Below are 15,266 nucleotides of genomic sequence, written 5' to 3' on the forward strand. Positions count from 1 at the left end.
CAGTGTGACTTTTTTTTTCCTGGGTGCAAATAGACACTTTTTAAATCACTAATATTCTCAACAAAGTCTATAAAACGACCGTCTAGACTGTTATTCTGACTACAAATGTGTCTTACGTCATTTTAAGTGATATCAGAGTTAACAAAAAAAAGAGTTTAAATGATTAAATCCTTCATTTGGGGAACTGCTGCATCTAAAGGTATGGGAAACATAAACATCAAATATGAGTATAAACAACACTTTTCCTATGTAAATATTACAGTCCTGTCCAAAAAATATTCCTGGAGTGACACTGCCTGTGTGGTGCCGGTGCGTTCCTCTTGAGCTCTTTTGGATGTGTTAGTACAGGGATTATTAGATCAATATCGGGATATTGGATTATATGTCGTCTTAGCTTTTAAATAGCGTACAATTTTGATTTTTTTTTTTTCATTTTAAAAGCCGAATTGCAGTAAATTACTGTAAGTTTTGGGCCCATTTTGTCATTATATTCACATAACTGATGATTATTTACAAAAATCTTATTGTATAAATATTTTGTGAAAGCACCAATACAATATCTGAAGTATGTGGTCAAAAATATTGTAATATATGATTTTCTCCATATCGCCCAGCCCTACTTTAGGATGTACGTACTACAAAGCTGTAGTAAAAGTACAAAAATCTCTGAAAAAATCAGCTTGGTGTTCGCAGACAAAGTGACGGATGGATCTGCAGCTTTAAAAAAAATCAAATATTCCGTAACTTACAGTTATAGCTGCTTCAGAGTTCATACAGTTCACACTGGCTGGTGGCAGCGGTTTTAAGACAATAATGTTATTTTTTTTCTTATTTATTTATTTTATATACAAATTATTTGTTGTTTGTGAGGCGTTTTTGTGTCTTTGCTCGTTCCTCTGAGGTGGTCGCACCGTTCGTACCGACCTGCACGAAGTCAGAGGGCGGTGGACTCTAACATGTGAAGCCTCTTCTAAAAAATCGTGTCAGAAATCACATTTTCACCTCTGCGTTTGCGCCCTGGGGAGTTTCTGACCGTAAAGACAGAGAGCGGCGTTAGATGCGCTGTGTGTGAAGAGGAGGCAGTCATATCTGCGTGTTTTTGGAGGACAGGTGGCGACGTTGGGATTTCCTTTCTCCGCTGGCCGGATGGTGACGCGAATGTGGATCCAGACGGTCATCAGCAGCTGCCTCTAGGTGGTCTGCAAAGACGGTAAACACACGAGTGTTTCACAGAGAGAAAACCTTATTCATTAACCCTTAGAGCTCGCTTTAATATTACACACACTCTTACTGCTCTGCACACAAAAACGTGCATTTCAAAATCAAGCTATAAAAAATATTATATATCAATATGATTTTCTACTTTCATTTAGGTATCTTTTTTAAACAAGCATCAGCCCGAATCATGAATATCAAATATTCATTCATTTTCAGAATTTTAAAACTTTAAATGCCAGGTTTTTGTTATAAAAAAAAACAGAAATTATTTTCAAAATATGATACGCACGGTAGATTTTCTTTTCCTTTTGTAGCTGCTGACAGTCTGGGATATGTCAGCGATCAGCAGCTACATTGACTGTGACAGGTCACCTAGTGGAAATAGCATGTATTTCCTCCATATGCCAAATATGGTCAAAATGACCTCATCAGGTGGAAAATAGTCAAAATGACAAATTCAGAGTCAAAAGCCCAGAATGACACCCAGAAATAATAAAAGTCCTGTTTTTTTGTTCTGTTGGCTGTGGGGTCAAACATGTCAGTTTGAATGGGTTTCAATGGAGCATTTTTGGACCTGAACAGTCTGAATGTAACTATTTTAGTTTCCACAGTGTATTTTAGACTTATTGTAGGAGCTGAGCTGCAAAATTTCTCAAAACACTCAAATACGCAATCATGCAAAAGTTATGCCATATGCATGAACACAGCCGAAATTATGAAAAACTGAAGAAGGGACAGTGAGTAAAATGCACCAAACAGTCCGTCAGGGTTAAATTCTGCAGGTGTTTGACTTTGCAGAGCAGCTGAGAGGATGTTTCAGTTTCCACTGCTTACTCCAGCCATTGTTTTGCGTAACTCAGGTCCTGTTTTGTATTTTTTATTGAGGGGCGACTTCATAACAGCCTGACATTTACATGGATGACTGTATCTGCTGTGCAACAATGAAAAATTTTTACTTTGTAGTGGGCGCAGAGAGGCGCAGAGAGGCGTAACACGTCGACTATATGACACCTTAAAGGTCTCCTTTTGTTGTCTGAATGCCTCGCTGAAAGGTATTTGTCGTCATGCGAACTTTCGCTGCTCTTTTGGGGCCAGCTGAAATGTGATCACCTCAAGGACCTCATTTATAATTCATTATTAAGTATAAAGGGCAACAACACACACCAGCAGCTCCAAAACACCCACGCCTTTTCTTTGTATGCACACGCACACACGCAGCAGCGGAGCGATGACACTGTGGGTTGACACGTGTTATTTGTGTCGTTATATTCGCCACCGTCCTCCTCGCCTGCGTCAGCTCTCCGGAAAACAGCTTCTTCCATTTGATCCCCAAATTCCATCTGCGTACCGATAATCTGTCTGAGGCTGTGAGCTGCACGGGAGCGGGTGAATAAAATCCTTTATTTCAGTTTATGTAATGATCGCCACCATCTGTCTGTCTGCAGCTCATACGCAAACTACCGGACCTATCATCAACATTTTGTTTGCACATTTGTGACTGCAAGGACCTCTTGTGGATACAAAATTGTCGTACAAACTTGTTTTTATTGAGTGTTTTACTCCTCTTAAACTTTTGAAATTGCTTGAGGATTGAGCGAGAGCGCTGCAGCCTGCAGCAGTAAAACCGGCTGCAATGTAACCAGTTGGGGAAGGTGCACCCTGTCATTAAGAGTGTCGGGTCAACATGACACGGTGATGTGCTTGCTAATTTTAAACTTAAAAAAACAACCCAAAAAACCCCTTCATTTTCTGTTACAGGACTCATGTTGCCTTCACTTGCTCCTCGGAAATATCGTATTTACCAAATTTACGAGATACGAGCACATGAACTGCCCTACAAAGTCATAATTACAAGTGGAAACTTTATTTTATGTATTTTATATGTTTATCTTGTTTAGAGAACCGTGTTTTATGATGCAGAATTGACTTTGTCTTAAATCAGGGTCATAAACTTCAAGGACTTTTAAGGATGTGAGAGGACAATCGGGGCCTGATGCACAGTCCGTAATACCGTAATGTATCCATGCTATTTAAAAAAAAAATAATATCAAGCATTTCATTCAACCAGTGACGACCCCGTCTGTTGTCCCGTGTCTTGTTTTTTAAACCACTTAATAATATATTTTTTAAAAAGTATAAAGAGTCTGACCTCTGCGCTCTGCCTCTGCATCTTGTGGAGGGAACAGGACGCCGGGTCTTTCTCCCCCGACCCGTCTCGTTCCGACTCGCGCTCCCTCTTTCCTGTGATGCCTCCTCTGGTGTGCAGGAGGAGTCCTGAGGAGGAGAGAGTCAGTCGTCATCAGAAACAGCTCGGATGTGAGGTGAGACGACAGTCGCCCTCTTGTGGCAGCATTTACACACAACAGTTACCAGAAAAACAGACATTCATTCATGCTGTTTCACTTCTGTGATTTGTGGGACTGTGCCGCATTAGTTTTTTTTATCAAATTATGTTTATTATCTTTTTGATCATTTGAAATAATCAGAACAACATTCACAAACCGTATCCCTCAAAACAAAGTCTCGGTGAAGGGAAACTTAGACAAACATGTATCAGTTGTAAATAATAAATCCATGTTTGCAAATTCAAATCGCGCAGTTTTGAGGGTTAATGGAAACCCGCCTGGAGACGGGTCCTTCCTGTTTGTTACCTGGATGTTGAGGCACAGCGAACTCGTGGTAGAGTCGGCTGCTGGTGATGGTCTGGCTGGCGTCTGGCACTGAGTGGTATCCTGCGACAGAGAGAACAAACACTCTGAAAGGGCTCACATGTGAAGCATCAGATAATATGACGTAAAAAATAACCTCCTGTGTTTCTTGTATTAAGTAACAAACGCTGCAGTCTCCTGATTGTTTCACTTTTTCATCTTCTGACATTTTTCTGGTGCAGAAGCTTGAGTGACATTTAACTTACGTGATTTTGACACGTCATCGTTTATTCACTGAATCTGCTTCGTACAGAGAGCGGAAACTTCAATTCAAGGAATTACAGTACTTTTTTAAGCACTTGTTTTTTGAATTTTTGAGAATTGTCATTGACACTCACAGCTGCTTATTACCTGCTCTGGAGTGTGTGTGTTTTGCAGGCTGGTGAAAAATCTTGGTGCCGACTATTTACTGGAGTTTAATAACCTTTAGCCGCTGTGAGCTCATCCCGCTTATACATCATTAAAGGAAAGCTGCAAGAGCAGCCTTTGTTGACGCTTTGGTTTGAAAAAATGTTCATAAAATAATGTATCTTTCTGCTCTCCTTGATCATATTCAAGTGCTTTTTCAAGGCCCAAGTTAAAAATGTCTGATTTGTCAAGGTATTCCAGTACTTACATTTTTTTTTAAAATTTGTGGCATTTGCAGTTTCCCAGTTTGATGATGCTCATATTGAAAATGTGCACAGAACTGGTGGATGGAAACAATGTCAGGCTGCACGCTCCGTTCTGATATTTCTTTTTTAAATGTTGGTGTTATGCACAAAAGACAGACTGAATGTGAAATGTTGGCAGTGCTGACAGAAAACATTAAAGTCAGGTGATGTCCCACCATGCTGCTGCTGCTGCGGCTGCTGCGGCTGCTGCTGCTGCTGCTGCTGCTGCTGCTGCTGCTGCTGCGGCTGCTGCTGCTGCGGCTGCTGCGGCTGCTGCTGCTGCTGCTGTGGCTGAGGCTGCGGCTGAGGCTGCGGCGGCTGAGGGTGCGGCTGCAGTCGCTGTTGTTGTTGTTCTTCATTGTCAAAGTTAAGTAGGATGCTGCCGCTGCCGTTACCCGATGCAACGGAGCTCCCCGACACCCCAGGCACTGAAGCAGGAAGTACACAGATGAAAACGTGACTGCCGTGCATAGATTTACAGTTTTCTATATATATTTCTGTTAAAATGGACTTACAATGAGCGTTGCTGTTGTTGTTGGTCCCTGGCTGCTGCTCTCCGGGAGAGTAAGCCATCATTCCTCCGTTCCCGTTCCCGTTGGTGGACGGCACGGACGCCAGCAGGCCTGAAACACATAAACACACATTTGTTTTTCTACAGAGAAGAGAGAAAATGTATTTATTCTATCGATACACAAGACTGCAAGTATCAATATGTATTTCCAGAATTCTAAATACAAATTTTACATTTGGTAACTTACTTTAATAACAAAATCAGTGGGTTATTCCACCAACTTTTACAATCAAATAAGTAATAAATTAAAAGCCTGAAAATTCTACCTTATTAAATAAAACCAGATGTTGACAAAGCATGACATGATTAAAAGTTTAAAAAGGTAGTAAACTGCAATGTATTGCAATATGTTATTGCAATAATATTGTATTCTGACTTAACCCTTTGAAACCTGAGCAAACTGGCATGGTTTCTCTCAAAGAATGGAAAGAAGGCAATGAGCAACAAAGGAAAATTACCAAAAAATTGTTAAAAAAAAAAGGTAAAAAAGTAAGACCAATACCAGAAAAATAGTCAAAATAAATAAATAAAATTAAAAATAATCTATATGAAAAACGCTTACAAAAATATTATAATTACATAACATAATTTCAAATGTGTAATTATGATAATTATAAACATCGTTTTATCCCTTTTTTCCCCTAGCTTTTTAAAAAATCTTTTCTAAATCTACAAATTTCTAGCACTTTGTGGAATATTTCTCACCAAGTTGCTCAATGCCTCCCCCCATGTTTTTGAAAAAAATACTATAATATTTTTTATCTTTTCCCCACACTGGTAGTTAGAACATTTCTTGCCATTTTTCAGTGCTCTAACAATTTAGCTTTCAGTGTGTAAAGAGTGATGGTAATTGCAAACATTGTTTAATAATTATGATAATTATTAACATTGTTTTACCCTTTCCCTTTTTTCTCAGATTTAATTTTTTTTCTTTCTAAATCTATACATTTCTCGCATTTTGTGGAATATTTCTTACCAAGTTGCTCATTGCCTTTTTTCCCCATATTAAAATAAACAATTGTACCAACTTGCTCAGGTTTAAACACTTTGAATACTCGTGAAAAGTGATGTCTCTCAAGGTTTCAAAGGGTTAATATTGTATCGTGGGGCCTTCGGTGAATCCCACCGCTACTTTTCCCTGCTAAATATTATACATATTTTATCTTTTCCCCACACTGGTAGTAAGAACTTGTTTTTTCCAGATGTTGGTGCTCTATCAATTTAGTCTTCAGTGTGTAGAGAGTGTGTTGTGCAGGTGTCACGCTGCAGCTGTCGTGCTGCAGCTGTCGTGCAGCAGCTGTCGCGCTGCAGCAGTCGTGTCTCAGCGGCCTTAACTCGGCGGTCTCTTACCCAGTCCCCGGTACCGGCTGAGCTGCTGGTAGATCTGCTTCATCCTCTCGATGTTGAGCCGGCTCGCCTCTGCGTGGTGCACCATGGGCTTCGGGTAATGGACGCCGATGATACACTTGGCGGCCGCCTGCACCGACTCCGGGGCGTTCCACGGGTCATAGATGAACTTAGCGGGGAAACCTCGGAGGACAGGTAAGTAACGTCTGGGAGCAGAGGGAGACATTAGATTTGCAGGCTTGTGTCAACCTGATGAGTGAATCAGGGGCAGCAGCGATGCGGGAACGCTTATCTGATACTTTACAGCAGTTTCACCAGAAAAAATGTTTTTTCTGTTGTATAAAAAAATATTATCAAAGCTTTTTTGGTGGTCTCATCAATCATCATGCATGTATGTATAAAAAAGTCTTCCTTTTATGATACATTTTGCAGCCTGTGCATGTACTGTAACTGATAAGAGCATGCTGGTCTTCAGCACTTCATGCTTACAAGTATTACTACAAAATGAAAGCTACAAACAACCACAACACTACACAGTATGTACAGTACATGAGAGTATACAGAGTACAAAGACACTCTGCAAGCCTGAGACTCTTGTATGGATTTTTTTTTTTTGAGTTTCTGGCACTGAAGTGAGTTAGCATCGCAGTGCACAGCGTGGTTCACAACAAGGAGCAACGAGGGGCTGTGGTCCCGGACAACATTTACTGTGAGAAAGCGGCAACGCCGCAGACAGGAAGTGTGACCCTCCAGGAGACAATAAAACTCAAGACAGAGAGGTCAACATGTCTAAGTCCAAACTGCTGTTTTGTTGTTTTTTTTCCTCCTTGGGCAGTCGTGTGTCAAAGAGAGGCCACCTACCTACCGTGGTCCAACCTTACCGACTCCGAGGAGGGGACACAGACAGGACAGAGGAGAGGGGGGCGAGTGGAGCTGTGGCAGTGTGGGAATCGGCTCAGTGCAGCGCTGAGAGGGGCGAGAAAGGGGCGGTGCGGTGTGGCCTTGAGGACCGACACACACACGCACACACACACACACACACACACTGTGGACGGAGCCAAAGGAGACCGCCGCGCCGCGAGAGATCACTGCCGATTGGTGATGATGCTAGGAGACGTCTACTGTAACACGCTGTTAGAAAGCAGAGTGTATTGACCCCCGCCCACCCCAAAAAAACCTCCCCCCACCCCCCCACCCCTCCCCACCAGAGCGGGTGTATAGAGGAAAAGTTCTGCCATCGAGAGATCTATTTCTTACACTATTTATTTTTAAAACTACTCCCCTTGAGGACATCTTTGACAAAAAAAACAAAAAAAACCCCAACTAAATATATTTACAGATTTAATTCTTAAAGCTGCACGTCAACATCCACGTGTTCTCAGCTGAAGTTAAAAACGACAGAAAAATCTACAAAAAATACTATTAAAAATACTACTCGGCTTCTAGTTGATGACAGAAGACTTCCATTATACCTCACAGCTCTGCCCCCCCCGCCCTCCCCCATGATCAGACAGTGGTGGACTGAGAAAATAGCTCAAGCCTGCTCCCCCTGTCCCTCAGACTGTGGTGGCTGTCTTTTAAGTGGTCAGTGGGCTCGAAGCCCCCCTGCTGACTGTCCGTTCCCACAACCACAGCACCACACTCTGGGCCGGCCCACTAGAGAGCCCCCTCATTTCACCAAAAGGGACCACAACCCTATTGCCAGGAAGATCCGCGACCTGCCAGTAGCAAGCGGGCCTTAAGTGGACAGCAGGGTGTGTGTGTGCGTGTGTGTGTGTGTGAATATAAACTACAGTTGGTAATACATTCAGGTACAGTGCAAAACTATTCAGCTTTATTGTCCTTAAGTATATCTTATGCACCTGATATCTATACTAACATAATAACAGGTGCATTTTAAGTCTTTTTTGGGAAATAACTTTTATAGCTTGTTTTCTCGGTCACTGTTTTTTGTTTTTAAGGGGTGATGTAATATTGCTTTTCTTCATGTACGCATGTGCATCATGAAAATGACAAAACACAAATCTAGTTTTTTGCTCTTACCCGTTTGAAACTTTCACGTGCACCTAAACCTTTGAAACCAGAGCAAATTGGTTTGATTTCTTTGGAGAAAAAAAAGCTAAGAAACAAGAGATGTCACACAAATTACAGAACAGAGTGACATTAAAATAATCTAAAAATTAGTTTCACAAAAATTTTCTGAGGTAACATTTTTTTCAAGTCGCAAAAATGTCCAAGAAACAAAACGTATTATTATTATTATTATTATTATTATTATTATTATTATGCCGACGATTGGTCTCCCCGTTTCCCTTTTCTGTGAACGATTTACAGACTATCGCCACCTGCTGGTACGGAGAGTTTGTTCTTCTCACACAGGCGCAGAACACACGTGCTAGTTTTCGGGTGGCTGACGTCTCTACGGTGTGTTCAGGTGCAACTTTTAGCTCCACCAGTTGTCTATTATTTTGCATGACTTTGCATTATGCTGTTGTTTTTTTGTGCAGCGTCTGAACGTATTTTGGGGTTATGCATGTGTGTGCTGGACATAAACTCTAATAAAATAAAGTGTGTGTATCTCACGTGCATGTGTGTGTGTTTCAAAGTGTCTGAGAAACACACAGCCACTGCTCCAGGTCCGCCTACACGGCAGGGCTGCATTCACACAAGCAGAGCACCACTGAACATTTCACAAAGGATCGGATGAGAGGCTTTGCCCGGCGCCTGGACAACAGACCGGCTCGCCTGCGTGGCACGACGCAGGTAACGGGTCGGTGCAGCGCCTCTCCTCACTACCCTCTGGGGAATGCTTCACGGTCCTCTACCTAACGAATACAGACAAGGCGTTTTTTCCCCACCAAGTGGTCAAAATCCCTTTTGACGAAATGAGCCGCTACCGAGTTACAAACCTTCCCAGAGGGTGATGCTGGGGCGCGAGTAAAGTCCCGTCCCTCAGGGTTGCACAGGTAAGTAAAAATCAAAACGACCACGATTTCTAAACTCGGCTCCCGACTTCCATCCGAGGCAGCCAAGCCGGGGAGGGGCGTGAGAACGGCCAATCACCTTAAAAGCAATCAGCTACAATCTACGAAGGGGAGAGGGATAGCTGAACTTTTCCCCCAATCCCCCAAAAAACAGATGAGCCAAAACACAAACACAGAGCCACATCCAGAGAGACAGAATAAATCTACGCCTTTGAAGTAAAACAACCTGCTGGCAACACTTAGATATAAATATTACCTAAAGATACGCACGTGTACACAATGACCAAAGGGACATTCACAAACAATTAAAAAGGCACGCACAAGTACACTGTGACACTGAAATTATTACAAAAAGACATGCCTGATTCCAAAAACTAAAGTGCTGAAGTTTTAACAGAAAAGAAAAAAGGGCCGACGGGCAAACAAAAAAAATTTAAAAAAAGGAGAGAAGGGAAGGATGTTTCTTCTGGTTCAGTCACTTACCCAGAGATCTGGAGGTCCCCCTTCATCCCTCCATCTCTCTCTGCTTTCCTCTGGTGAAATATCCCTTTGAGACCTGCATCACTTTCCTGGTGCTGCGCTCAGACGACCTCAAACAAGCTGTTTAACCGTTTAAAACCTTGAGCAAATTGATTTGATTTCTTTCTAAAAACACACGGGAAAAGGCAATGAGCAACTTGGCAAGACTTGTCCAAAAATTACAAGACATTAATTAATTGTTTTTTTCACAAAGGAAATAAAAATAAAAATAAAAAATTTCCAGAAATTTACAATCACAATTATTGTAATAACATATATTTAAAATTTTGTTACAGAAAAATTACGTTTATTTTTTCCAAATTTTAGCACTTTTTGGGTCATTCCTTGGATTTTTTTGCACTTATTCTTTTCTTTTCTTTTGCAAAATTCTTGCTATTTTTTTGGCCATGTCTTACCAAGTTGCTTACAGTTCTCCCAATTTTAGCAAGAAATCTGTTCAGTTTGCTCAGGTTTCAAAGGGTTAAACCTGCGCCGGTGTGTGTGCTGTGTTCGTTTTTTCTGTTAGTCTACGTGTGGTCACTTTAATAGCTGACTGAACTCTGGGTTCCTTTTTTAGTTTAGCATTGCAGTTTGTTATATTTCAAATTATAAATACTGACAAAAATTAACTAACTAACTAACTAACTAATTAAATTAACTTAAATACTTGATTAAGTTGCAAATTACCGACATACAAACCCTGCCCTAAAATTAAAAATAAACAGGTTTTGAACACGCCCTCAACTGTTAAATTAACCCAAACGATGCATCTGCTGTTACATATATTAATATCTTTTCTCTCCTTTGACACTGAGCTGGTATTCATGCTGTTTTTGCACCTTCAGATGTTTGTCAGGTCCTTAAAAACACGTCTCTGTTCCCTCCTGCTCTCTCAGTGTCTGCGTGTTTCCCTGTCTGCGTGTAGTCCAGAGAGACGGAGGGACGAAGGGCGCCATCCAGGTGGGAGGGTCAGCGGTTGGCACCAAGGGGCGATGCCAGGAAAGGTACCCACCTAATGAAGTCCCCGTTGGGGTCGGTGCGCCGGCCGAAGCCCACGGGGCAGTAGCAGTGGAAAAACTGCTGGAAAAATGAACTGCAGGACAGCCACATCCAGCTGCCCGCGTTCACGCTCCAGTCTGCGTCCAGAAGCAACTCCTCGAAGACCTGCGGCACAAGACGACACAGTCTCAACGTGTTAGTTTCACATTTTAATGCATGATGCCATTTCTTATTTAGACTGCCTCCTTCACCCCGTGGAGCAGAGTAATCAGTGACTGGACGCATCAAAATTTTCACCGAAATCATCGTCTTTAGGCCACGAAAAGAAAGACAGAGGGTCAGCTCTCACCTCGAATCGCTCTCTCCTGTAACCCAGAGTCAAGCAAGAGACCTCGGTGTTATCCTGGACTCAGATTTAACCCTTGAAACCTGAGCAAAGTGGCTTTATTTCTTTTAAAAATGGCGGAAACTTAACAAAAATAGAAATAAAATAAACACAAAAAAAACCCCAAGAAAAAGCTGAAATTTAAAAATAATTGAATATACAAAGATATTTCCTGTAAAATAATCTGAGTTACATAATTTCAAAAGTTATAAATACAGTTTTCTAGACATTTTTCTCTAGTTTTTCTGATAATATCCAATAATCTCCTCCCCAGAGAATTTCCAGGTTATTTTTTTTGGTGCTTCGCAGCTTCTTATCACGATACTCATTGGCATTTCCGAAACTAACAGAACTGAAGAGGCTGCTGCTGCTGGTTTAGAAACAGGAAGTTTCATTAAAATGAATCAGCCAAAAGTGGACGACATCACTCTGACGTCTATTTTCGTGTCCTCTGTCGTTTCCCCCCCGCAGAGTCACACTCCTCACCTTCATCCCCTCCTCCCAGCTGATCCACAGGTCGCCCCGCGTCAGGAAGCACGCCACCGCGTGCCTGGCCAGGTGATGGATCCAGCCCTCCTGCCTCAGCTGAGTCATGATGGCGTCGATCCACGGGAAACCCGTCTTCGCCTCCGCCCACTTGGCGAGCGCTTCGGGGTTTTTGTCCCAGGGGATGCGGACGCAGATGGGGTTCCCCTCCATCTTGTCGAAGCGCGGGTTGTTGGTCGCCGTGGTGTAGAAGAACTCCCGCCACAGTAACTGGCCGTACAGGGAGAGCGGAGGAGAGCTGTTCTTTTTCACCTGGAGACAACAACCACAAACACAGATTAATGTTTTTTTAGATTAAAGTTCAAAAATCTGAAATTTGGTCATGAGTTAGCCCTTTGATACCACAGCGAAGAGCAAACTGGTTTGATTTCTTTCTGAAACACGGGGAGAAAGCGTTTAGCGAATTACAAGGACGCGGCCCAAAAATAAGCAAAAAAAAAAAAAAAAAGTTTAAAAATTTTCTTCAACAAGCAAAAAAAAAACAAAAAAACAAACAGGAAAATGACCTAAAATGTGCAGAAAAAAGTATAATTCTATATATTTTATTATATATTTTTTTCCTGTAACATAATTTTAAATATATAATATATCTAATTATAGTGATAAATATTTTTTTGGACATTGTTCTCCTTTCTCTTTGTCTTCTCTTGATTTTAAAAACAATTTTCTCTAATAATACTCTATGTTTTTGATTGAAAAAAAAATATTTTCGTTATATTTAATGATAAGTATTTTTTTTTTTACTATTACAGTCTAGGATATTTCAGTGATTAGCAGCAATATTGATTTTTAAACTTTTTTCCCTTAAAAGTCAAATACTCACACTCATACCGCTCTGCACACAAAATGCGCGTACTACAAAAGACTACAAAAAAAATATTATACATTAATAATATTATCTACTTTTATTGACTTTGTTTTTTATCCAACATCAGTCCTAATCATAACTATCATATACATATTAATTTTAAGAATTTTAACCCTTTAAGCATGTGTTTGTCATGATGCCACTATGTTTTTTGTTTAACAATAATTATTATTATTTTCAATATACTAAATGCAAAGCAGATTTTTTTTTTTGCTGCTGACAGTCTGGGATATGTCAGTGTGTGAGTGTAGCTGCTGACAGTCTGGGATATGTCAGTGTGTGAGTGTAGCTGCTGACAGTCTGGGATCTGTCAGTGATCAGCAGCTACATTGACTGTGACAGGTCACCTGGTGGAAACAGCATGTATTTCTTCCATATGCCAAATGTGGTCAAAATGACCTCATCAGGTGGAAAATAGTCAAAATGACAAATTCAGAGTCAAAAGCCCAGAATGACACCCAGAAATAATACAAGTCCTGTTTTTCTGCTCTGATGGCTGTGGGATCAAAAATGTCAGTTTGAATGGGTTTCAATGGAGCATTTTTGGACCTGAACAGTCTGAATGTAACTATTTAGTTTCCACAGTGTATTTTAGACTTACTGTAGGAGCTGAGCTGCAAATTTACTGATTACACTCAAATACACAATCTGGACTACATTTAGGACAAATGCATAAACACAGCCAAATTTATCGGAAAACAAAGAATGAAAAGCGCTTTAAAATGCACCAAACAGTCCCTAAAGGTTAAACAGTGAGCTGACCTTGCGGTAGAGGTCCGTGAGCTTAAAGTAGAAAAGGCGACAGGAGAGGCAGCCGAAGCGCAGGTACGGGCTCAGGCCGGTTGGGCTGGCCAGCAGCGAGTTGGCGTTCATCCTGGGACGCTCGAAGTTAGCCACCCAGGCCTGGAGACGGACAGAGACGGACAGAGACACGGAGGAGGACAGGCAGGGACGCAGAGGTGGTACATGCACAACGCAATTATAAAGAAAGTCACCATACAAGTAAAAGTACAACACATAATACATTAATGCTTGCAATGATTTTTGTGTTTCTGTCATAAATCATATTTCTATCATCATATCTTGTATGTCATATTATTATTTATTTACTTTTATTTATAGCAGATAGGAACACAGGTATATGTACGTATATGTGTAATTTGTATGTGTATATATATACCTGTGTATGTGTGAGTGTATTTCTGTATATTCACGTCTATGTACATATGTATGTGTGTGTGTGTGTATATATATATATATATATATATATATATATATATACACACACACATTTTTATAGTAGACAAATAAACTCAATATACATGTTATGGAATATATAATACATTTTTATATATTTGGTTACAATGACATATTTGTATGTATATGTATGTATATATGTGTGTGCATATATATCTAATTTCTATTTATTTTGTATTTATTAGTTACGTTTTAAAGTAAGGAAGCGTATGTAGATTTATTAGTTAATGGACTTGGTTATGTATTTTTCTTTTTTTGTTTGTATGTTGGTTTTGGGGTAAACAAAAACATGTTTGAAGTAAAGATTTCAATCAATCGATTAAATATGTGATCTGATGAACTTCGTGCAGGGAGCTGAAAGCAGCCGGCGCAGTACTGACCTTCCTCTCCAGATGGCGCTCTATCCTGGTCAGCGCCTCGGTCTCTCCTCCCGGCCACACGGCTGTCGGCAGGCCCTCGGTGTCAAAACCTGCACACATTCACCTGATCACCTTTCTGCTTTACAGCTCGAGCTGCGGCTGAGTCCACGATCCTTCAGTTATGTCACATTCACTAAAAATAAAGTCTTATACAACACGAGTTTCATGCAGTTTCTGTGATGAATGAACTCGGTTTCTTTGCGGCTTATTTTCAATTTATGAATACAAATATTCTAAGTAATACATCCACTCGGGTAGCTGTTACATAACAGCATTCATCTGAGCACCCACAGCGGACGCGTCTCCCCCTCAGTCTTTTGTTAGAGCAGCAGTGGAAACCACCGCGACCTTTTTCACGCTGCTGCAGCACAAAAGCTGAACAACGCCAGGTTTCTCACTCGGCCTGATCACCGCTGGCGCCTCGCTGCTCCAAATATAAATACACACACACACACACACACACACACACACACACACACACACACACACACACACACACTCACACACTCTCCTGAGTGGGTTTTTACCTTCAGCTGATTTCACTTTGCTGCTTGTTTTTAGCATCTTCTGATTTCCATTTTTTTCTTTTAAGAAACTGCACTGCACAAATGATGTTACAGATTAACCCTTTGAAACCTGGATCAACATCAGTTTTCTTGTGTTGCATTCAGGTGCTTTTACCGTGCATTTAAACCTTTGAAGCCCAAGCAAACTGGTTTACTTTGAAAACAGAAAAAAAAGGTAATGAGCAACTTTGCAAGAAATGTCTCGCAAATTTCAAGAAATTAGGAA

The 15,266-nt window shown here is 40.9% G+C and overlaps 1 protein-coding gene across 1 annotated transcript in view; it reads right to left on the reverse strand.

Moving 5' to 3' along the window:
* Positions 1-431: 431 nt before the first annotated feature.
* Positions 432-15,266, reverse strand: part of LOC121947582 (cryptochrome-1-like) — a 34,508-nt gene continuing 19,673 nt past the window's right edge. Inside the window, exons 6-15 of the mRNA XM_042492690.1 lie at positions 14,436-14,524; positions 13,561-13,701; positions 11,871-12,182; positions 11,013-11,164; positions 6,501-6,703; positions 5,095-5,202; positions 4,756-5,007; positions 3,870-3,950; positions 3,368-3,492; positions 432-1,199 (exon numbers count right to left, since the gene is read on the reverse strand). Coding sequence (XP_042348624.1) covers positions 1,191-1,199; positions 3,368-3,492; positions 3,870-3,950; positions 4,756-5,007; positions 5,095-5,202; positions 6,501-6,703; positions 11,013-11,164; positions 11,871-12,182; positions 13,561-13,701; positions 14,436-14,524 — 1,472 coding nt within the window. The 3' untranslated portion in view covers positions 432-1,190. The remainder of the gene's footprint in view (positions 1,200-3,367; positions 3,493-3,869; positions 3,951-4,755; positions 5,008-5,094; positions 5,203-6,500; positions 6,704-11,012; positions 11,165-11,870; positions 12,183-13,560; positions 13,702-14,435; positions 14,525-15,266) is intronic.

The sequence above is a fragment of the Plectropomus leopardus genome, chromosome 8 (assembly GCF_008729295.1).
Source record: "Plectropomus leopardus isolate mb chromosome 8, YSFRI_Pleo_2.0, whole genome shotgun sequence".
Taxonomy (NCBI): domain Eukaryota; kingdom Metazoa; phylum Chordata; class Actinopteri; order Perciformes; family Serranidae; genus Plectropomus; species Plectropomus leopardus.